Source organism: Miscanthus floridulus, unplaced genomic scaffold (genome assembly GCF_019320115.1).
Source record: "Miscanthus floridulus cultivar M001 unplaced genomic scaffold, ASM1932011v1 os_1181_1_2, whole genome shotgun sequence".
NCBI lineage: Eukaryota > Viridiplantae > Streptophyta > Magnoliopsida > Poales > Poaceae > Miscanthus > Miscanthus floridulus.
The window spans coordinates 48,962-73,019 of NW_027097568.1; the positions used below are offsets into that span (position 1 = coordinate 48,962).

At 46.1% G+C, this 24,058-nt stretch overlaps 2 protein-coding genes and 1 pseudogene across 2 annotated transcripts; 1 reads left to right on the top strand and 2 right to left on the bottom strand.

Annotated features, from left to right (window-relative positions):
* Positions 1-1,881: 1,881 nt before the first annotated feature.
* Positions 1,882-10,180, top strand: LOC136533759 (protein VASCULAR ASSOCIATED DEATH 1, chloroplastic-like). Its single transcript, XM_066526304.1, has 18 exons — positions 1,882-2,186; positions 2,309-2,371; positions 3,142-3,192; positions 3,556-3,621; positions 3,723-3,818; positions 3,898-3,999; positions 4,133-4,230; positions 4,331-4,491; positions 4,605-4,645; positions 4,716-4,803; positions 4,889-4,975; positions 5,092-5,146; positions 5,648-5,714; positions 5,918-6,014; positions 8,800-8,861; positions 8,950-8,989; positions 9,125-9,405; positions 9,554-10,180. The coding sequence occupies exons 1-18, from the start codon at positions 2,004-2,006 to the stop codon at positions 9,782-9,784; spliced, it is 1,869 nt and encodes a 622-aa protein (XP_066382401.1). The 5' UTR covers positions 1,882-2,003; the 3' UTR covers positions 9,785-10,180.
* A 2,141-nt stretch (positions 10,181-12,321) lies between these two features.
* On the bottom strand, positions 12,322-15,945 carry LOC136533760 (monooxygenase 3-like; annotated as a pseudogene).
* A 697-nt stretch (positions 15,946-16,642) lies between these two features.
* Positions 16,643-18,725, bottom strand: LOC136533761 (nucleoside diphosphate kinase 1-like). The gene is made up of 3 exons (XM_066526305.1): positions 18,571-18,725; positions 17,456-17,687; positions 16,643-17,005 (listed from the first exon to the last, which is right to left on the bottom strand). Exons 2-3 carry the CDS (start codon positions 17,683-17,685, stop codon positions 16,888-16,890), a joined length of 348 nt encoding a protein of 115 aa, XP_066382402.1. The 5' UTR covers positions 17,686-17,687; positions 18,571-18,725; the 3' UTR covers positions 16,643-16,887.
* Positions 18,726-24,058: the final 5,333 nt, after the last annotated feature.

The window sequence follows — 24,058 nt, forward strand, 5'->3', positions numbered from 1 at the left end:
GAACCGTTCTTTATTGTGACACCTTGCTTAGTGACCTAGGAAGGAGTATGTGATTGTAAGCTGTTTTTCCCTCACAATTATGGTTATATATAGTACTTCTAATTAAAACTTTATATTTGCTTATCATAGCTTCTTTTACTTCTCCCCTTGCAAATATAAGTTTTGCTATATCTTTGTTCTGACTCAAACTTTCCTAATACTTTGACCATCGTCATCTAAAAAATCATATAGTCACAAAAAGATATTTCGCCATGACAATAATTAATGAACTTCATTCCAAATTATAAGACGTTCTACTCAAAAGTTTCCAAGTCAATGTATATAATAAAGTTATATTCATGACGAGAGAAAGTAGGATGATTATAAACGGAAGATAATTCGATTCAACAGAAGGCCGAACACACTAGTCTTATATTGCTCCTCTGCCCGTTTTCTTCTTCGGAAAGTCTGGAACGAGCAAACCCATACCATATCAGAGGAAGGCGGAGGAGGAGGTGGAGCCACAAACGCCGGAGCCGGAACACGTCACCGTCATGCACCTCGCCTTTATTATGGGAACTGCTAGCGCCGGGACGTCCGATCCGGGCGCTAGCGTCGGACTCTCGCGCTGCTGCTCCTGGATGCCTCTCCGCCCACAACCAGCAACCTCGTCCCCATCGCCCGCAACCGAGCCCGCTTCCATCGGGATGCCCCTGCGCACGCCCAATACGTCTGCACCTCGTCTCCATCTCCATCGCCATCCTCATCCCCCATCCTCATCCGTTTGTCTCGCCCTCGTAGGAGCACCCCCACCGCGTCGTGGCCCCCGACGACGGCTCCGCTCCCCAACACGCTCCTGTCCCCCCTTCTCCAACGTACCCCCTTCCCCAACTGTAACATCGAAAAAAAGATGTAGTGCAACATTGATAAACATACCCTGCAACATCGAAAAAAAATCTACTGCAACAAACAGAAAATATAGACTGCAACATCGAAAAAATATCTACTGCAACATTAAAAAACATGCACTGCAACAATGAAAAATATCTACTACAACAACGAAAAAAATGTGTACTGCAACATTGAAAAACATGTACTGCAACATCGAAAAAACATATACTGCAACATAAAAAAATGTTTACTGCAACATCAAAAAATTATGCTGCAACATTCGAAAAAATGTACTGCAACATCTCAAGCAGTAGTACTGCAACATCACAAAAACATCTGTTGCAACAACCAAAAAATCACATTGCAACATAAAAAAACCCAGCGTAACACGACGAGATCAGACCCCGAGAGCTCATCGGAACCCTAGCCACCGCCGCATCTCTTAGATCCAGAGGAGGAGGAGGAGGAGGGCTCAGATCCAGATCGAGAGGAAGAGGAGCAGGTCTCAGATCCATATCCCTCCGCGAGCTACCTCGCCTGAGCCGTCGCTGTCGTCCTCGTCTTCGATTGGGGTGCAGGAGCCGGGTCGTAGGGAGATGGGGGGGGGGGTGCATAGAGATCGCGGAGGGCGAGGGACGGAGGAAGGAAGGGAGCACGAGCGGACAACGCGCGGTGTCCCCGTCCCGGGGATGGACCAGAGAGCCGGCAGCAAAGCGGGCAGAGGAGCAGCGCAAGAGAGATCGAGTGTGGAGGAGCGGACCGAGTGAGTGTGGGAGAGAGTGAGTGGAGGCAGCGGACCGAGCAGGGAGAAGTGAAGTACAAGTACATAGGGCGTGTTCGACTAGGGCTGGCTGGCTGACTGGGCTGGCCAGCCCCCTCATATAGACACTGTTTTAATAAACCGACCAACAGTACTTTTCTCTCGTATAAACGAACAAACAACGATGTCAACCAGCCAACCGAGCAGGCTGATAGCTGTACGTGGAAAGGTAAACCCTCCTCCTCTCCTTGCCCTCACTCACCTACCCTTCTCTCTCAATCTTCCCACCACCCTCACACCCCGCCCTCCTCCCGGTCCCCGACTCCGCGCGACTGCGCCCCACCGGACCCCAGTCTCGCCGGCGTTCACCGGCATGGCCTCGCCCACGGTCGCCTCCCCGAGCCGGGCGAGCCCCACCGACATCCCCACCGCCGCGCCCTCGCCCGCCTCCCCGCCGCGGCGGCTCGCGTCGGCGCCGCCCGCCGTCGACGCGTCCGTGTCCTCCTCCCCGGCCTCCGCCCACTCCGGGGACCAGTTCTCCGCCCCCGACGCCTTGGTGGGTGCCGCGCGCAGCGCGCTTGCGTGCGAATTCGATCACCGCTGGAATCGCACCTCGTTTCCTTTTTTCCTCCTTTGCCCTGGTGCGTGTCTGATGTGGCGCGGTGTTTGATCGTGCAGAGCCCGCTGCTCGCGAGCAGGAGCGAGGAGTACAGGCTTCTGTTCCGGCTGCCGCCCGACGAGGTAATTGGACGAGCGGCCGATTGGTGCCGAGTGATCCCTAGCTCCTTCCTCCCTCCGTGCGATCTAGCTTTTGACTTTGGGCCGTGATCGTTGCGTTCTGGCGGAATTTGGATGCTCAAGTGCTCGTACTGGTGCTGAGGGGATTTGATTTCGTGGGGGGCTTTGACTTTTTTTTTATCACAAAGTCGTTTTCTAGGACAAACCTTATCATAATTAATTACTAGCTGCTTTACCCTTTGCTCTGGAGTATGCCAGCATCTTGCTCCTTTGCTCTGGAGTACGCCAGCATCTTGCTTTGAGAGTTTGGTTTGAATCATGAGTGAGTTCAGAGGAGCCTTGTTATAATTCTTGGTTTGACTTCACTCCTAAGCGGTTTATAGTTTCATGAGTTTCCTTCCGCGTTTTGATTTGGTTGACAGTTGGTTGAACCACTGTACAAAAAGGAGGATTTTGAGTGATCATACTTAATTATTTTGCTGATAGTTGATTGAAAGGTAGTCTGATAGGTGGATTTTGAGCAATAACGCTTAAGCCAAAGTGTCCAACTGTCCATCTAACATAGCCTGTTACCATACATGTCAAGTTTACCATTTGATTCGAGAGCACTTGCCATTCGGTAACATTTATTTATGGACTATCATGTCCATTTGAATAAAGGAAAACACTGATTTCCACAAATGTTGTTTGGTTGGTACACTTCATTTATGCAAGTGAGAAACTGAGAATGCAATTCGTTGTTTGTATTTTACTTAACTTTTCGTGTCATCCAGGTTCTCGTGCAAGATTTTAACTGCGCTCTCCAAGAAAATATCCTTCTTCAGGTAGTTCTTACATGATCGTCTCCATGACATTACAATAAAGTATACATTTATCTGTCATCCATTATATTTGGTGAAAATATGAGTACATGCTCCTATTAAATTTGCGGTGCTCCCTAAATATATCTCCTGTTAACCTCTAGTGAAATAAATGAACAGATTTTGGCCTTGTAAAATTATTAAGTATTCATCAATGCTAAGCCAGTAGTGCCTTGTGTCTAAAAAATCTACCGGGTCATCTGACAACTTTAAAATTGTTTTTGAATTAAGTTGCACACTTATCTTTTTATCTTTTAAGGAAATAAATGTAATATTTAAACTGAGCATTCTTAATGGACTTTGTTACTAAATTGTGTTATCTTGCAGGGGCATATGTATTTATTTCTTCACCATATATGCTTCTACTCTAACATATTTGGATATGAGACAAAGGTAATAACTAATAAATGATCCAAGGAGAGCGTCACCATATAGCTGTTGTAGCTTGTTTAGTTGACTTCGAGAAGTTCCCTGACATTGTTCCTGTTATCCAGAAAACAATACCTTTGCAAGAGGTAACTGATGTTCGTAAAGCAAAGACAGCTGCCATTTTTTCTAATGCCATTGAAATTGTTGCTGGTACTAGAAGGGTGAGGGAGCTATCATTGTCTAAGTTTCTTGTATGTATACATTATTAAACCACTTGCACTAATGTCCTGTTACTTTCAGCACTTTTTTGGATCGTTCTTGTCACGTGATGAAGCCTATCAAATTATAGTAGATGGCTGGGAACAACATGTTAGTGATGCAAGATTGCTCCTTGAACGTCAGGTTAGCAGATTTGTTTCTTTATGAATCATTACCACATTGGTAACTTCAATCTGTTGACCTGGAGCTGCCACTTTGGAGTTACTGTTTGTTTCTAAACTATTGTTCACATGGAATCTTTTACGGCACTATATAGGAGACAAAGTCAGCTAGTAGCACTGAAGAAAATGGTTATGTTTTATTGGAAGGAGCAAAGGAATCTAAACAAGATGAAGATTCATCACCACCGGACAGGTTTTGGCTTATGGACAAAAATGATTTACGCTTGTCTTAAATCTTGAAATTGACTTCTTTTCTCTATAATTATTTATGATTCAAACGTATTGGACTGTAGGTCTGTCGATAGTACAGCTGTCTCTAGTAGTGCTGATGGTGGTGATTCGAACATCAACATTTCCAAAAGGTTTTCAAAAGCTGAGGAGAATGGACTCGAAGACAACATCATCGCACTAAACCCATTCAATTTGGAACCACTTGATGATGCTCCTCCTAGTGGTTTGTTGCCATATTCGTTATTCCTATTTATTTTTATATCATTAATTGTTTGCTAGCCACTTGTTACATGATTTTTTGTTTTTACTAAACGTCCATCATGCCTTTTCTCACAGTACCTGAATCTTACACTATGATCACGGAGTCAAAGTTTCAGGTTTGCATGATTCCATTTCTTTGTAGTAGTATTGACAATTACGTTTACAACACTAACATCCTAAAAACAGGTGCCTGTGGAGGTTCTCTTTAATTTCTTATTGTCTGATGGTGCTTTTGGCTATGTGGATGATTTCCACAAAAAATGTGGTGACAAAGGTTGATGCCAATCTATCCTTTCCTTAATCATGAACATCTTTTGGTCTTTAGAAGTATTTTGAGTTTTGACGTGGATGACCTGCAGAATTTAGTTGCTCGAAATGGCGTACAGATGAGCAAGGGGGACTTGTAAGGGATGTCTCATTTTTGCATCCGATAAAAATTTATCTTGGTAAGACAAGAGCTTTCAGTTGACTGAAGAAATTAATTGGCATCGAATATGACATGGGCTATGACTTGCTTTATATTTTCTTATGGTCCACTTTGATTACTCTGAATTGTCTTTAGGTGCAAAATTTGGGACTTGTCAAGAGGTTCAGAAACTTCGTCTTTACAAAAACAGGTTAGTGTAAGATCCATTTTCTTCCAGTTAAGTGGTGTCTTCACTGAGCCTTTGGTCATTATGGAATAAAAAATTGAGATTGTAGAACTAGCAATTATTTAGTGTCCTCTTTTGTTGGTTACTTGAAGGGGGGACCTGGTGCAAGCGGTAGAGTCTTACCGCCTGTGACCGGAAGGTCCCGGGTTCGAGTCGCAGTCTCCTCGCATTGCACAGGCGAGGGTAAGGCTTGCCACTGACACCCTTCCCCAGACCCCGTACAGAGCAGGAGCTCTCTGCACTGGGTACGCCCTTTTTGTTGGTTACTTGGTTTTATCAAACTTAGCTCTGTACCTGAACAAAACTCATGCCTTAATTTCTTATGTTTGGATTTTAGTCCGAGCAGTAATCTGTTGCTAGTTCTGTTCAATCTGCCGCATGCTTGTTTCTTGTATCAATGTTTCCCTTCCGAAGAATAATTGATGTTACAGCTCCCTGCAATTAACTTCTTTCACTTCTTTGTAGGCGTCTAATGATTCAAACCTCTCAGTCAATAGGTGATGCCCCATATGGGGACCATTTCACTGTAGAGGTGAGTAATCCAAATGCTGTTTATAATGTTGATTTTTATCTAGCTTGGAATTTCCTTTTTGTGTACAATGGAAAATAATGTATTTATAATTTTTCATTTTGCTTCTGTCAAGTATCAACTTCTGTTGTTATATGCCATATTAACATTGATTTGCTCTTAGCTTTAAGCCCTTAACTCTTGTTTGATCTTATTTTTACCTTCAGGGCATCTGGGATGTCGAACAGGATAGCCTAGATGAGAACTGTTGTGACCTCAGGATATATATTAATGTAGCCTTCTCAAAGAAAACGATATTTAGAGGTAATTTACATCCATTGTATCCTGAATGCTCTAGCGAGAACGATATTTGGAATTATCCTGCATCCTTGTATTCTGGATCCTCCGGCACTTTCAAAATGTCCTCAATATTCTTAGGGCCCATTTTTTGCATGCCTTCAGAATTAACCCCCTACCAACTCTAGTTTCTGCGAGAAAGTTTGTTAATTTGAGTTAGTCCAACTTAACCTGGTGCCTGAATCTTACAAGCTATGCTTTTTATGTTAAGTTTCAGCTCATGTGTTGATAAACCAAAACATAATTTGCCAGGGAAACCCCTAGGGTTACAACTTATATCAGCTCTATATATTTCCACAACAATGGTGCACATTTTTATTTATGTATTTACTGTTTTTTAGTCGCATAGTTGGAAAAACATACAAAGTAATGGTTACCTGGGTACAAATGACACAAGCAGTTATTATTAGTAAGTGGAGCCCCTCCCCCCTGCAGTTCAATATGTCATATACTTGATTTGGCCAAGTTGGTTCTTTGGATTGCTGTGCTATTTTCAGTGAAACTGAGGGGCTTAGTTCTAGGGATTGTATCACTATGAATAGAACGGAGTTGATGTAGAGACTCTTGCAGATGTTGTTTATCGTGGATCAGATTTCATGCTCGAATTTTGCTATCATGGCGTCTGTATTTTTTGAATAAAAAGGTTTCCCCCGCTTTATAGCTGTAAAGCGAACAACAATTCAGTACAGAGTTAGGCACCATCGCGCACAGAGCAGCCAAGCCGCCAAAACCAACAAAAGCAGCCAAGCTGCCGAAACTAGAGTTTAACCAGGTCCACAGCCGAAACTACTAGGCCTATTACATTGATCCCAGATCACATCGCTTAAGACCTCCGAAGGCTGAGCATCTGATTGTGCCAACTCTAATGAATCCTGCCTCCAACTGATCTGCGGCGCCAAGCTTGCTTCGTGTTCCACTTGTTGAATGATAAACTCCACTTTCTCCTAGACAACTGGCTTGAACATGGGTAGCCACCCTCTCAGCATTCTTCCAGTCATAGACAGCACCTTCTTTAGCCCACTCCAACTTACTCCCTGAAAACACAATAGATTCCGTAATTTCCAAAGCACCCATAAAACCGCAGAAGATACAATGTTAGTGATCAAGTGTTTTTTATTGGCTAACCACAAGGCAGCTACAGATTCAAAATCCTTCCCGATATTCACATTTAGCAAATCAGATATATACTGCCAAACATTTGTGGCTACACAGCAATCAAAAAACAGATGCACAATTGACTCATTCTCAGAGCAAAACAAACAAGAGGGGTCATTGACTTCTCTACGTTTATCAAGGTTATCTCTAGTTAACAATCTATTCTTAGAAAGTAACCACAGGAAGATTTGCACCCTTGGTGGTATACTGAGTTTCCAGACAGCCTGCACAAAGACTGGAACTACTCCTCTATGGTTAATCACAGCATACAAGGACTGGACAGAATACCGCACATTAGAGTTAAAACTCCATATGATCCGGTCCTCCTCATTAGTGAGGGCAACACTTTCTCCAATAGCTCTCAGTTCTTCCCAAAGAGACATAAGACTTTCAGACACATTCCTTCTAAAAGAGAGCTTAAGCTCCTCACCATCCCAGACCTCCTGAATGGATTTACCTTGCTGTTCGTTTATAACATACAATGGCCAATAGATGATCGCCAGACTGGTATTACCAAACCATTGGTCTTCCCAAAACCGAATTTTTTCCCCATTTCCGACTAACCACCTGATACCCATATGGACAGCCTGTATAGCCCAAATCACACCTTTCCAAAAAGGTGAGGATCCAACATCAGGACAGCAAAATATATTGGGTTTTTTTGTCTTATACTTATAATCAACTATCCTAGTCCAAATCGAATTGGTATTCAAATGGTATCTAAAGATCCAGGAACTTAAAAGAGCTAAATTCAAACTCCGTAAATCAGGGATGCCAAAGCCACCCATTTCTTTTTTCTGGGACACCAACTGCCAACTAGCTAGATGGTATTTGTGGTGGTCTTCAGTATTGTTCCACAGAAAGTGTCCCATATGGGAATTAATCATGTCTATGGCCCATCTAGGAAACTTAATAATGGAGAGGAGATAAATCGGTATGCTGGCCAAACAGGTCTTAAGAAGGGTCAGTCTCCCTGCATAAGACAGGAGCCTCCCCCGCCAGCCAGCAATCCTCTTCACTATCTTATCAGTTATGGGCTGTAGGTCTTCTCTTCTCAACTTAGCAAAGTGCAGGGGAACCCCTAGATACTTGATTGGGAAATTACTTCTCTTACAACATAAAATTCTAGCAAATTCATTAGCTCTATACTCCTCCATCCCAACTACTAAAAGATCACTCTTATCATAATTTATCTTCATACCAGATAACTGTTCATAGCATACCAGCATCCATTTCAGATTTGCAGCTTTAGTGAGGTCATCCTAAAAAAAAAGTAAGGTATCGTCGGCATACTGTAGACTGATAATACCCCCAGATTCAACCTGAGGTAACAGGCCCGAAATAAGATTTGCCCTAGCTGCTTTCATAAGCATTCTAGAAAACACATCAGCAACTAAATTAAATAGAAGGGGTGACAGGGGGTCACCTTGTCTGAGCCCCTTGCCAGGCTTAAAGAAAGTACTATTCTCATCATTTATTATCATGGTGTCTGTATGTTTGTGCAATTAGTTTATTCCAACACACAAATCATATATAGTACCATTTATTTAGAACGTATGGCATCACTGCTTATATTCTTTAAATCTCTAAATCACAGGAAAAATAGAGCAGTCAACAAAAGATGAATGCCGTGAAGTTTTCAGTCTCTGGATTAAGCTTGTACGTCTATTCTCATACTTGAAAATATTTCTCAGTGCTACTGTCCATTTGGAGGTGTATATAATCTTTTCTCATTTCATGTTTTTAGGGTCATGATCTTTTGAAGCAGGAATATGATCGATCAAAAGGTAATTTGTACTTCACGGTTCAGTCAAAGAGTTGCTGCAGTTCCAACTTTTCTCTATATGAACCGCATCCCCTTTCACTGCAAACACTAAGTTATGAAGCAATTAAATAGCTATTTTTTCCATCCATTCTTACAGGCACCTCGAGCACAACTAATTCTGGTGTTCAACCAGGGGCTACAACAAACGAGGAAAATACCGTGGAAGTACAAGTTCCAGTGGTGAGTTCCTCACAGGATGAATCTGGTGCGAGAAGCCTCATTCCTCCTATTCAAGATCACCAGCAGAGAACAGGGAGAGATTCTTCCATCGCGTCCACTTCACAAGAATTGTGGGGTTCACTAACGTCATACATGAGATCAAGCCAACTTGGTCCAGTACTAGCAGTGGCACTGGTGGCTATCATTATCCTAATGCAGGCAAGTTTTTTGGATTTTATGCAGTTTGTTATGCTGAATAAACCTCAACTGAAAAATATCTGAACATAACCAATGGCATGAAATGATGAAAATGATCAGTGAATCATCCTCTGACTACCAACCATTCTGACACATACTTCTGTTGCAGGTGACCATCATAGTTCTGCTAACTAGATCCCCCCAGGTCCAAATGGCTCCTCATGGGATCACGGGCAGTTTAGGGTACAGCAAAGAAAGCATGGAGTGGGTGCAGAAGCGCCTCAGCTTACTAAGCGAGGAGATGCAGGCAGTGGAGGCGCACATGGAGAAGATGAGGCACGAGTTTGCCTGGCTCAGGTCTTACCTGGAGAGACTGGAGAGGCTGAGGGGCAGCACATGACCGCAGCGCGTGTACATGACAGGGGCACGAGTTCGCGATACGAATTCGGAGGTGTATACAATACAACTCGGAGATGTTGTTCAGGTTTCTTCGGTTGAACAACAGATGGTACAGATGCAAACGGAGAGGTGGAGCGTTGTTGCAGATGTATTGCCGCAAGGCAAAACTGCCAGATCCCGGTATAGCATTCGATGTAAATAGTTGAATCTTCGGATCTTCCCCATTGCGCTGGGGTGATGTACAAGTACAATGTGAGGGATGTGTCATTGCAATGACGCCACGGCGGTGTGATATAAAAAAAACTTAACTTTTCAAAAAGTAACTTTTTTTCCCCTGCTTTATGTATTGCTCTAAGACATGACACGGGTGGCAAAAGGACATGATACAACATTTTTCTCTACTGCAGTTTGTTTATCAGCCATAAAAACTATCAGCTGAATTGGGTTTCTATCTGGATCCACATCATGAACGGAAGCTCGCAAATCGTAACGCCTCGACCGTATTACAATATTCAGTCTTCAGTTTTGCAACACCAATACCCTGGACCTGAACATAGTGTCTTTGCAGGTCAACGTCCATCATGTTCCGAGTTGTCTGTCTGAGGTTGCCATCTGTTTGGCCATTGTGCTAGAATATTCCTTTCATAATAATTTAGTTTATAGAAATAGAAATTTTGATGAACCCCCCCCCCCCTTTCTAATAGCCTCTTTTATTGATCCCCGATTTCTCGTTAGAATGCGCACAAGATACCTTGGACCTAAACAAGGTGTCTTTGCATATCAACGTTCATTATGTTACGAGTTATCATATGAGGTTACTCATCTGTTTGGCTCTATAGAGTCTGCACAAGATAAAGAACTAAGGGTACAAATGTATAGAAAGTGATTTTTACTCAAATAACTCTCTAAATAATCACGCATAGGGATCATGTGTAGTGCGAGCTCCTGCTATTGCACATATCGGTTTTCGGTAATGCTACAAACAGGACGTCTGATGCCAGTGACTCCCCTCCGGATGGGTGGCGTGACGTGCACCATAACTTTACCTCAGTGCCGCACGCGCCGCATGCCTAAATAAATAAAAAAAACAAAATCAACCCAATGCCACAGATCCGGTGGCGCTCTCCTCAACCCTGGCGAGATCCATGTAGCACGAGTGAGATCTATGGAGGTGGCGAGGCGGTGTTGCAGGGGAGTGGGCTTCTCTCCCCCACTCCGGCGTGCGCGTCCTCCCCACCCCCGGCGACTCCCTCTCTCACACCGGTGACCAAGCTCCCCCCACCTGGCGGCCATGGCACTCCTCGCCCCCATCGCCCACCGTTGCCGCTGAGCCAAGCCCGATACTAGTGGCGCTGGTGGCGGTGGTGCTAGTGCGCAGCCGCTCGCCGCCGTCTCCGACCCCGACGACCGAAATCGACCGACCTAGCCTTCCCATCCCCTATGTTGCATATGTATGTTTCTAAGTGTTTCAGATGGATGTTGCAATTGTTTCATATGGATGTTGCAAAAGTAGATCGGGGGATGTTGCACATGTTGCATATGTTGCAAGTGTTTTAGAGGCATGTTGCAAGCGCTTGTTCAAAATGTTTCATATGTTTTCCAGACGTATGTTGCAATTGATTTGATCTGGATGTTACATATGTTTTTACACATATGTTGCAACAGTATTTCCTAAATGTTTCATCTGTTTCAGTCTTCTATTGTAGCAAGTGTTTTCATGCTACAAGTTGCAAGTGTTTTATATGGATGTTGCATATGTTTTCACACATATGTTGTAGATGTTTCATCTATTTCAGATGTATGTTGCATTCAAGTGTTTCATGTTGCATGTGTTTCATGCTGTTCGGAGAGTCAGGGGGCGCCGGGGAATGGGAAGCGGCGAGCCGGTGGCCGGCGGTCGGGGACACGATGAGGCGGGGGTGCACCTGCTGGGGCAGGGCGAACGGATGGAGATGGTGGCGGGGTGCGTGGATGGGGCGAGTAAGGCATCGGGGCGGGCGTACAGATAAGCACGGTGAGGCACGGGATTTTTTTTATTCACATATTAACGTTTCAACGGAAATTTGCACTGTCCGACGCTAAGCGTCTGATCCGGGCGCTAGCAACTCCGATCCATTTTCCGAGCGAGCGGTTTCTCAGTGATGACTGATGAACGGTTTTCTCACCAACGGAAGCTCTTAGTTTCCAAAAATAAATAAATAAACGGAAGCTCTTTGCTGGTTTGCTGCAGCAAAGATCCACACCTTCATAATGATACATGGCATATATTTCAGTGCATGCGGTGTGAAATTGCCAATACCACGTATGTTTGATGCGCTATTGCAAAATTTGCCTATATATATTGTAATGCTTGCCTTGTTCTCATGTCTGCACAGAATCAAGGACAGAGCGAAGGGGTACATGTTCGCTGTGCTTTCATATTTTGTAAGAACTTTCCTTCACAGTGAGAGAGCTCAAGGATGCTGCGTGCCAGACTCTGAATCGCTCCTGATGCTATCTAGGTCGACTTTGCAGATCCACTGTCATTCACAGTTCGACTGGAATTCAGATAGCTGAAGGCCTACATTATTATCTCAATCAAGGTAAGAAAAGGATCAAACGTATAGATAATTCAGATATCTGTAGACACATCTTGGAACGGAGGGAGCACATGCCAATCTGAGGTTAATATACTACTAATTACTAGTGTGAATCAGCAGAGTCGGGCAATGATGTACAGGAGAAAGCTGGTGTGCACGTCTGTCTCATGTCGACTGCGGCGCCGGCTCGAGCAGGTCGCACTCGAAATTGGTGTGCTCGAGTAACGGACCCAGCCTGACGAGCCTCGGGATGACCACGCCGTCGCGGGCCGCGCACACCGCCGCGTTCTCCCACTGCACGAGCGCGCCCACCAGCCCCCGCGCGCGCCCGTGAGCGGGAACACGCGCGCCCACCCGCTCCGCCTCGTACGCGCGCATGGCAGCCTGGGCCTGGTCTCCGTCCGCGCCGGCACCGCCGGCGTCGGCGAGGCGGCGAGCCAGGACGACGGCGGTCCTCGAGCGCGCAGCAGGCGCCCTGGCCGAGGTTGGGCGTCATGGGGTGCCACGCGTCGCCGGCCAGCACCACCCGGCCGCCCCTCGACGCGGCCGGGGCCAGCCCGGGCCACAGCCACCGGTCCACCAGCGGCGTCCTCACCACGGCGCCCTCGGGCGTGCTGCGCATCACCGCCAGGAGGGTCCGATGGCCAGCCGCGGACGAGCTCCAGCGCCTCGCTCTTGAGCGCCGCGGGGTTGGTGATCTTAGGCCCTGCCAACAACACCAGAACCATCCGCGCCATTAATGTCAGCGAGTGATGCCGTTTTCCTGGGACAAACCAGCAACCCTGGCATTTGTTGTCTGAATAAACTAGATACCCGCGTGTTGCTCCGGGAACTGTGTTGTATGATACATGGGAAAAATTATGCATGAAGAATTGATAGTACCATCTAACAACACCAGAGTGTTGCCGTTAGATGTAAGAGTTAAATATAAGTTTGGATATAAAATGGATATAGCGTGAATATGATAAAAAGTAACAATTATCTTACAGGTCTACTTTTTAAAAAACAGTGTAGAAAATTATCACCATTTAGTTCAAAAATAAGGACAGGTAAAAAAATAGTATTATGAAACTCGACAATACTCTGGCTATCATAAGCATTGGAGCTCACGTATACGCGTGCGTCAGACTAATGTATACTTCTGAGTAGAAACATGATAGTTTGCAGAGATCATATGGAGCCGATACTCGTATTAAAAGTAAAATAAACTGCACAAGTATCATATATATATATATATATATATATATATATATATATATATATATATATATATATATATATATATATATATATATACAACACACACACTGTTTTACAGCGGGCTATAGAATAACTTATTCTGTGGTCACTTTGAGTTACGATAATTACCATGCTAATTTACGAGATTACAGTAATTCCTTACTAAGTGATTTACTGTAACATTGTCGTAAATATTACCGTGAGTTGTAGTAACACGAGTATCGTAAATGCATATTCATGTTATCATAAATTAGTATAAATATTATCGTAAATCAAAGTGGCTATAGAATAAGTTATTCCCATTCTAAGGGCTCACAATCCATCCGCTCCCTAAAAAAATGCCACCGTACCCTTAAAGAAAAAGAAGTCGACTGCCGGTCATGACCATGCGCGGATGTCTTTTTATCCACTCGTCCCCTTATCTCCTGCACCGTATCCGCCGCTTCTCCGCCGATTACTGCCGCACCAATCCATTCCACTTACCAACATCTCGGCGAAGAGCCTTCACCCTCGCGGCGGCGGAGAGGAGGAGGCAGTCGTGGCCGCGCGCTTGTTAGGGTCGGAGAGCGTCAAGCTCGAGCAAGCCATGGGCGCAGATGAAGACCTCGTCGGAAGGAGGCCGGTGGTGGGGGCGGCGTCCGACGATGGACGGCGAGCACCAGACGGCGATACGTGGCCTTGATCTCCCGTGCGCTGGCCCTGGCTGCATCCGCCCTGGTCGCGGCTTCTGCTCCCCGCGCAGTCTCCTCGGCCTCCCCGAGGGCCCTGCCGCAGGCTCCGTCTCGGCCTCTCGGGGATGGCCGCGGTCCTCGTGGCCGAGCAGCTCAAAAATCGTAAGCGGTGCAGCCGGAGATCCAGGAAGAGATCCAAATGGCCGAGCAACTCGACGTCGGAGCGATGCAGTCGGGGAGCCAGGAAGAATTGAGGGCTGATCTAGATTGCGTTTTCTTTTCATTTTATAGGTTGCCGGTGAAGCGCAAGGAAGGTGCAGAAGGTGAAGTGCAAGGGCCCGACATAATGGCTTCCTGCGATAGCTTGGTCTGCGTTTTCTATGCGATGTGAAGGGACGCACGGGAACACATTGCTTGACTTAATAGCTCGATGGACGGTGGCTTCATGAAATTGCTGAGAAAATCTGCTAGTGGGGTTCTCCTAGGAGATAGGAGATATACAGTACCTGGATCTGTCCTGTTGAAGCAGATGAACCAGTAGACTTTGGTTGGGGAGACGGGGACAAAACCGGCACGGACGCCTCGGCCGTAGATGTAGTTCACCTTGGGCTCGAACGGCTGGCCGTCGGCGTACTCCGCGAGGCCCCGGAACGCCATGTGCCCGACGTACCGGGGCTCCGAGAAGCCCATCCACCTCGCAATGGGCGAGTTCACTCCGTCGCAGCCGATCACAATCTGCAGACATGCAGAGGCAGTTTTTTTCATTCGTATGTAAAAAACATCAAACCAAGCTTGTTCCGTTGTTCGGTTTGGTGAATCGAAATTCAAAACTGCACGAGAATTGTTAGTTCTCTCACTCACCTTGGAAAGAATTTGCCTCCCGTCTTCCAGTTCGAGCAGGGTGCCTGCACGCCCTTGCTCTGAAATCGATTTCAGCTTCGATGAGAACGATATGGCGCTTGGTGGCAGCTTAGAAGCAAGCGTCTCGAGAAGCACTCTTCTCTCCACCGCGCGCACCTCCTGTCTGCCAAATGTGCCAAGCAATCGAAGCAGCAGCTTCCCGGTTACTACATACTTGAAGCCATGCATTCATTCACGATGTTCATCAGGGGATGGAAACTGCAGTACCCGGGAGTTTCTTCCTCGAAGGAGAACTCGCGCAGGTCCCGCCCGCCCCGCCGCCGGCGATCGCATCCTCATCCTGCGGTCAGCTGGAACCTCACAGTGCAGCTCAGAACACACAACGATCCATGAACGCAACGGAGCAACGACGGCAGCTTGAGTTGAGGTTGAACTTGAACGCAACAAGAGGGAAGAGGAACGCACCCCTGGATGCGGAGGTACTTGGACCGGAGCTCGTCGGCGACGCCGATGGCGTCCAGCACGCGCCACCCGTTATTGAACAGCGTCAGGGACGTGCCGCCCGCGCGCAGGGCGTCGCCCTGCTCCAGCACGGCGGCGCCCACGCCCATCCGGCGCAGGGCGACCGCCGTGGCTAGCCCCGCGACGCCTGCGCCGACGATGACGATGTTCTCCTCCTCCGACCGCGGCGTCGCCGAGAGCGGCCACGGTAGCCGCGGCGGGGCTGTTGCGTCCACTGCCGACGACGCCTACCTCGAGGAGGGGCAGTACCGGAGCTGTGGAGAAGAGATCATGGCGGTGGCCAGTGCCATGCGGGCGATGACAAACAGGAGTTGGGGTCGGGACTCGCAGTGCCATGCGGCTATTTGACTGCCGTGAGAATTACAAGTCTGGAAAGGTGGAGGTTTTGAGCCACATGTTCCTGACCCAGGAGTAAGAGAGCATGCACAAGACACGTCCACCGGTGTGGTGTGGTGGGGGAAGTGAACCATGGTTGCATGCCGTGACCCAGGAGTAAGAGAGCATGCACAAGACACGTCAACGAGTCTTATTGGTAGAGATGACAAAATTTTTTTGAGCGGTCATTGCTGACCATGGTTGCATGCTGGGCCCTCTGCTTTGTTAAGATGACCAGCTTATTGCCCTTGCACATGCTATCTTGCAGAGTTGCAGTCATCACCAAGGTGTTTGATTCGTTTGATTACCTATACCAAAGTCTACACTACTACGCACGACTCGCTATCTGAAATTTTGTTCTGTATGTTCACAATTCCCTTTCAATTCAGAGTTACTAGCCACCTCATATATATGTGAAATGAAGACGAGCAACAGTGCCTGTCAAAACTGTTCGAAAAGCAAATGAAATTACACTGATCTAGAATTAGGGGGGAAAAGATTGGCCGAAGGTTTATTATCACATTAGTTGCTTGACATTCACAGTGCATCAAACCAGGCAGGATCCTCAAGCTTCTAGCGCTTAAAGCAAGTATAATCGCAGTGACCTGACAGTTATAGAACACAAACTTGGCATGCAAGTTTTATTTCAGATCACATTAGTTGGTTCACAATCACAGTACATTAAACCGGGCACAAAGGCAGAAACTCAAATGCCACATAAGTTCGGGCAGACTTAACTACGATGTAGCACAAAGCACGAAATTATGACTCTATAGCCAGAGCCAATAGATAACTCAAACAAAACTCGGTTTTCATGGAAGCAGGCATCCAGTACCAATACCGCGAAGCTCAACTGCTCAAGCCTCGTAGATCCAGGGATGAAGGTTGCTCTTCCACTCAGCCAGACCTTCAGGGAACCAGAGAGCGATCTCCTTCTTTCCGTTCTCCACGGAGTCACTTCCATGGATGACATTCCTATACGAGAGGGGACAGATTTAGTACAGGAGCACACTTGCAGAGATCCAGCAACCATGATTTTATTTTTCAGTAAGACCACACAATCGAGACTAGTTTTGCATGATGTGACATGTACCAGAGATCATAACACTTCTTACTCTAAACAAACCATTTATCATCACAAGCAGCCGTCATTATTTGCCTCTATGTTCTGTTTTTTTTTCCAATAAACACAAATAAACAATAGTGCTTCAATAAATATTTCAGAATGGAGCATATCATCGCTCACATGGATTATTCGAGTCATCTTATTTGATTGACCTTGGTTGAATTCATAAACCACACGTTTATTTAGACTGAACTAGAAAATTGCCAAGACAAGGACTGGTTGACTTCAATAGCAGCAAAGCTATTAAACTAAAATCGTCGCAATGAAGTACAATTAATTACAAAGAAAGGAATGTTCACCTGCCAACTTCCACAGCATAGTCCCCACGAATGGTACCAGGGGCTGCCTCCCAAGGCCTGGTGGCCCCAATGATCCTGCGGCCAGTCAATACAACGTCCTTCCCCTCCCACACCATTGCGACGACAGGGCCAGAAATGATGTACTCCACCAACCCAGGGAAGAAGGGCTTATCAGAAAGGTCAGCATAGTGCTGCTGTGCGAATGACCTCTCCACATTCATAAACTTCATCCCTGCAAGGATACACATAATATCAATATAACGACTGGCCAAGGATTGATTGCCTTTTGTTATATATAATACTGTTGTGCTCTATAAATTTCCTTGATGCTGAAACGGAAAGAGAATGTTCAAAACCTGATGAAAGGCATAAATGGTGACGTAGTTTCAACATTCAGAGCATACAGTCAGGAATATCTGCTTTTGGAATCCATATCCTAGAATCCTCATTTTTTTAACAATAGTGCTGATCTGTGGTCCATCGATCTAATTCATGAGTAGAATTTACAACGCAACAGCAGGCACTTAATTCCAGATTACTGTGACCATCAGCTGCCCAGGTAAAAAGGGGCCAACCGATGGGCTAGTGACAGAAAGATAATGGTTTTCAATCATATCAAATCCGCACACAATATTCCTGCTTCCACGTCCAACATTTATCCTAGTATCTTCATTTTTTTAACAATAGTCCTGACCTGTGGTTGGTCTAATTCATTATTAGACTTTATAGTAATGCAACAGCAGCTGAACTTAATTCCAGAGTACCGACCATCAGCTGCCCAGATAAAAAGGGACCAATCATGCCATCATGGGCTAGTGACAGAAAAATAATGGTTTTCAATCAAATCAAATCTCCACACAATATTCCTACTTCCACGACCAACATCCTTTTTCAGATGGTAATCATACCGGCCTAACACCTATTTTCACAAAAAAATGCAACCCAACATAGATAGATCGAACAAATTAAAGATATCACCAGAAATCCAGAATACGCAGATGAAACCTTTGTCTAATCAGCAGGCAAGTTCATGTGTATAACTAGGAAATGTAACAGAAATGAAACAGAGTATGAGGTCCAGCAATCAATTGGAGAACAAAAAGAAACAGCCTTACCTTTAAGATAGAACCCTTTCTTCTCGAACCTACTGATGATGTCCCCGATCTGCACAGGAACTGCCAGTTAAAAACTGCGCACCAAACATGAAACATGACGCGGAAACCCAAACGAAATCAAAACTCGTCCCCGTGAACAAACATCAAACCGCCGGGATCAACAAAGTCTCTTCTATGGAACCCAAACGAAACCAAAACTTGTCCCCGCGAACGGGACTCCTATATCAGACTCTTCTACGGAAAACGGGGAAAGGAAGAGCAGATGAGATTACCAGGCCCGCGCTGGACGCCGTCGGGCTTGATCATGATGAAGGTCTGCTCCATCGTTCCTTCCAATAACGGGCGATGCGGATCGGTGAGAGCGCAGGGGTGAGGCTGTGGAGCGCAGACCGCAGGGGAGGGCGATGGGCGGATGGGAAGGAGAGGCGTCGGGCGTCTTGAAGAACTCCGCACCGGAGGAGCAGTACAGCTCAGGGCAGAGGCAACCAAAGAACTCGACCCCGGAGCTTCGGAAGAAGTCGGCGTGAGAGCCTCGGAAGAACTCACACCCGACCTCCGATTACTTCAAAAAAGTTCAAGACTAAAATTAAAAACAAAGAGGAAAAATTCAATGCGACAAGAATATGAAAAACAACTCACCGCCGCATGATGAGGGGGACTTCATCATCCTCTTCTTCCTCAGCCAACGAAACTAGAGCACCTGCTGAAAAAGAGATGAAAAGTACTCGGTTCAAGAGAGAAACATGAAAATAAAAGAACAAAGAGTACTAAATGTGCTCACCTAAGAGCATGCTAGCAACAACTGGAGTACCTGAGGGAGTACTTGGTTTGCGAGGCTTCTTGGAGACAGGCAAGCCAGATGAAGACCCGTCCATTCACCCCCTCTTTGGGACACTGCGAGGACCGCGAGGGACTAGACGAGGAACATACTCTTCATATACATCAACAAATCTGAAAGAAACCCCAGGAAGGGCTGTAAAAGTTTGAGACTTACTAATTGCAGAAGTACCAGCTAGATGATCCCCAGTCTCTGCCACAGCAGGGAGAACATCAAGGGGGATCGGATCAACAAAGTTCCGCCCAAGCTCCTGCGAAAAAGACAAAACACCAAGACAAGGAAAAGCTAAGCAAGAACGGACGCAGCAAGAGTACATAAAGAACTCAAATAAAAAAAAGATAGACAACTCACAGCAGGGGGCGGGTTGTTGGCCGAGTACTCAGAGACGGCAGGAGGAATGACGCTCACTCCTTTCAGCATCTTCTGGAGACGCTCGAGTACCTCCTCACCGGTCAGCTCAAGAGCTGGGACCATGCGTGAAGGATCCTTGGCCCCAGAATACTCAAAGCCGAGATGTTCCCGCTCTTTCAAGGGCTGAACCCAGCGACGAAGAAAACTTGAGACAATACCAAAGCTGGTCAATCCCTGCTGTTTCAACGTGCTAATCCTATCAAGGAGTGGCTGGATCGCTTGAATCTCAGCAGGAGACTCAAGCTTCTTGTCCCATCGGTCATTCGCCACAGGACCGGATCCGGAGTGAACAACAAGAGAAGGGATCAAATTGGCAGCGTAAAACCACTCGGCACGCCAATCTTTGACAGAATCGACCAGGTCATAATCAAAAAACTTGATTTTGAGACCCTGGCGAAACTGAATCCCGCAACTGCCGAGGGCACTGGTTTCCTCGTGGCAGGGTTGAGGTTTCAGGCGAAAGAAAAAGCGAAAAAGAGATAGAGAAGGAGGGATCCCAAGGAAGGCTTCGCAAAGGTGAACAAAAACAGAAAGATGGAGAACGGCATTGGGGGTTAGATGGTTCAGACTAACCCCGAAATACCCAAGAAACTGATGAAGGAAGACGGAAGCAGGAAGACAAAGTCCAGCGCGGACAAAAGAAACAAAAAGGATAATCTCACCAGGACCCGGGGCCGGAACCCGATGCTCGCCCGGAACTCTCCATTCAGCGATGACTTTGCTTTGGATCAAGCCATCACTAACGAGCTCGCGCAGCTGGTCTTCGCTGGTTGTTGGAGCCGGCCAAACCTTCTGAGCTGCCCTCATGGCCACGAACTCCTGGTTTTCAATCAAAAACAGGGATGACTCCTTGTCCACGAAGGTCGCCTGAGACTTGCTTGCGGTCTTCTTCTTTCCCATGAACTGGCGGAAGCAACAAAGGCGCTAAGGAGGATGAAGCTAGAATGATGGTGCTCGGGCGATGACGACAATGACGGCAGCGGGTTTCTGAGAACTAGGGTTTAAAGGCAAGAGCTGGGCGACAAGGGAAAGGAAGATAAAAAGGTCTTTAAATAGATTTCTTAGTGATACAAACGGCCCATAAGGCCCGTTAAAGCACAGCATGGGAACGCAACGGTCCATTTACCGACGCAGCTAAAACGACGGAGGGCACGAATCCACACAATGGTACAAACCAACGGGCAGATTTCAGACTTATCCGCGCAGCACCACAATAGGGTTATCAGATAGCCACAAGAACAACTCGTTGAACCAAGAAGAAAAAAAGGGCTACCTCACGAGGAACAAAAGAACCCGGTTATGTAAGAAAGAACTCGGTAGTCTCATGAACGACAGGGATCACAACAGAAAAGTCAAAGACAACTCAGAAGACAAGATTCGTTACATTACAAGTGACTTTAAAAATAGAAGATTACAAATCTTACAAGACCCAACGAACTCGGCACCATGAAAAGCAAAGTAGCAAAGAGGAACATGGACATGACTAGGCTCTAGAATGACTACGTGTCCCAAATTGCTACTCGGAAGGACAGACCGCCATCAGCTACATTGTTTTCTTCAAAGGATGAACGCAGTGCATCCAAGGCGGAAATCGGCAGCACGGCAGGGCAACATGGAGCAGAGAAGGCCGGCGGGCATCTGTCTACCCAAGACCGATGTGATGCTAGATATGGTGTTGATCTACACCGGACGGTCTCAAGACAGGCGACGAGGATCAACCCAGAACTGCCAGATGAAGGAACGAAGCCCACATCACAAGACTTCCTCCAACTACCACCACGTACATCCTAGCACAATGCTATCGCGGGATTAGCCTACCTCTAATCCCTATCATAAGACTTCCTCCAGCTACGACAAGACATACAGAAACTACAAAACATGCCCGGGGGCTGCTCTACTTCACAAACTACCATGTTCATGACCACCAAGGCTTCAACAGAGTATCCAATAAATGAAAACAAGCACTCCGGGACAGTATTTATAGACCAAAGGATCGGCGCACATGGACTAGGAGTACCAACAAAATAAGCCTAACAAAGGACACAGTGAAAAGACAGGACACAATAATGGACGACTCAGGCGAGAAGAGGCAGTACTCGAAGACAGGCATATTCGGAAGAATATACCAGCACAGTACAACCCGTGAACAAAAGGCATTTACACTCAACCACCACCATACAACTACATCTGACAACAGCAGACTATCAAAGAATATGCCAAGACCTCGCATCCGAGTTCTTCCCGAACAAAACAACACGGATATACGCTCGGGGCCTCGGCCAACATCATAGCTTAATCAACACTAAGCTAGGGAGCTCGGCCTTTCATTTCAACTACCCCCCGGAGGCTCGGAACCAAAGACAAAGGACCAAGAATACAAGAAGCTCAAGACTACAACGACAACAACACATCAAGACTCTTCATCCGACTTCTTTTCTAAAAGAGAAGAACTCGAAGAAAGCAGGATACATAGCCACAGAATTTTTTGAAGACAAGAATCAAGACCCTCCAACTTTTTGTTCCAAATAGCAAGAGGCTCGGGGGCTACACTCAGTGAGTGCACTTTTTCTTTGAAAAAGCGCACGTCACCAAAAGACTTCCTCAACGCAGATCACTTCAAGACACTACGACAAAAAGAACCCAGAACGAGCCATATTCGAGTTCTTTTTCATAAAACTTCAACGAACAATCAGAGCAACTTCAAGACAAGATCCTCTAGCTCCTTGTTCCAAATAGCAAGAGGCTCGGGGGCTACAACCAGGTGGATGTACTTTTTCTTCAAAAAGCACTCACCACTCGAAGATCCCAAGAAGCGCTACAAGGTTTCACTCCAGAAAGTACTCGGATGATATTTTGTTCCTACTCAACAAGACTTGAAGAAGCAAAGCGAGACTTTCGGAGCTCAACCATGAAGTGCTCAGGGGCTTGTCGATGCAGGACCTACAGGATACCCTGCAAGGGAGAGAGAATATCTAGTCCAACTAGGATTCTCCCCATGTAATCTTAGTAGTATAGCTATTAAGTAATCCAACTAGAAAATCTCATTGTAAATGGACTAGGACTCTAGCCTCTTGACTATATAAAGGAGGGCAGGACTCCTGAGACGAGAGGACCATTGTACAACACAACAATTGACAATCAATCCAACGCAAAGGCTAACGCCGACTGGACGTAAGGTTATTACTCGATCTACGATCGAGGGACTGAACCAGGATAAATCGACTGTGTCTTACGTTAACCATCGAGTTCGGCATACGTCGAAGCCTGAACATACTGCCCCGGGTACCCCCGTGGCAGGCTATCGGTGGTAAAACATCGACAATCTCCATCTTCGAAACTACTTGATATGCTTGATGATGCACTTGTTGCCTTCTCTTCTTCTTCCTTCTTCTTCCTAGCTTCTCTTCTTTTTCTTCTTGCTTCTCTCTTAAGTCTTCTTTCTTCTTTCCTTTTCTTCTTCTCCTCTAACTGTTGTTCCTCTTCCTTCTTCTCTCTTGCTTCTCTTTTTAGCTTTCTTGCCTCCTTCCTTCTTCTTCTCTCATTATCATCTAGAGTTCTTTCGGCATCGGTAGCCTCAAGATGTGGTAGTGTGGTGTTGTTCGTTGTCGACGCGCTTAGCTCGCTGCTATCCATGTCGACATCCACCCGCTTCACACTACTAGTTTCTCCTCCATCCTCCATACCTCACACGGTGAAGCGTATATGAGGTCACCTGCTCTGATACCACTTATAGGATCTCTAGTTGGCCTAGAGAGGATGAATAGGCCTATCAAAATAAGCATTCAAACTTTTATCAAATTCACCCTGCGGCACTGTCGCTCTGGAGGGCGACACTATCGGACTGTGGCACTACCAGACAAGAACAATGGTACTACCGCACCTATAGACAACTTTGAGTCACATTTTAAAATTAGTGAACGGAAACTTAGATCGGAGAAATTTCTTAGCTTACTGTAGGTATTATAGTCACAGATCAAGAGCTAGAATGAGTAGGTACACCACACACAAGTAGATCAACTAGAAACCCTAGAAATCACCTCAACCAATAATATGAAATGCAAGTAATGTAAAGCAAGCACAAGTGACACAATGATTTATCCCATAGTTCGGCTCACCACCAAGGCTTGCCTACCTCTATGTTGTTGAGGATAGCCACTAAGGCATAGGGCTTTCCAACCCTTTCTCGTTCTCAAGTCAAGAGACTTAACTCTTAAGATGAGGGGTGAGTATACTAGCTTT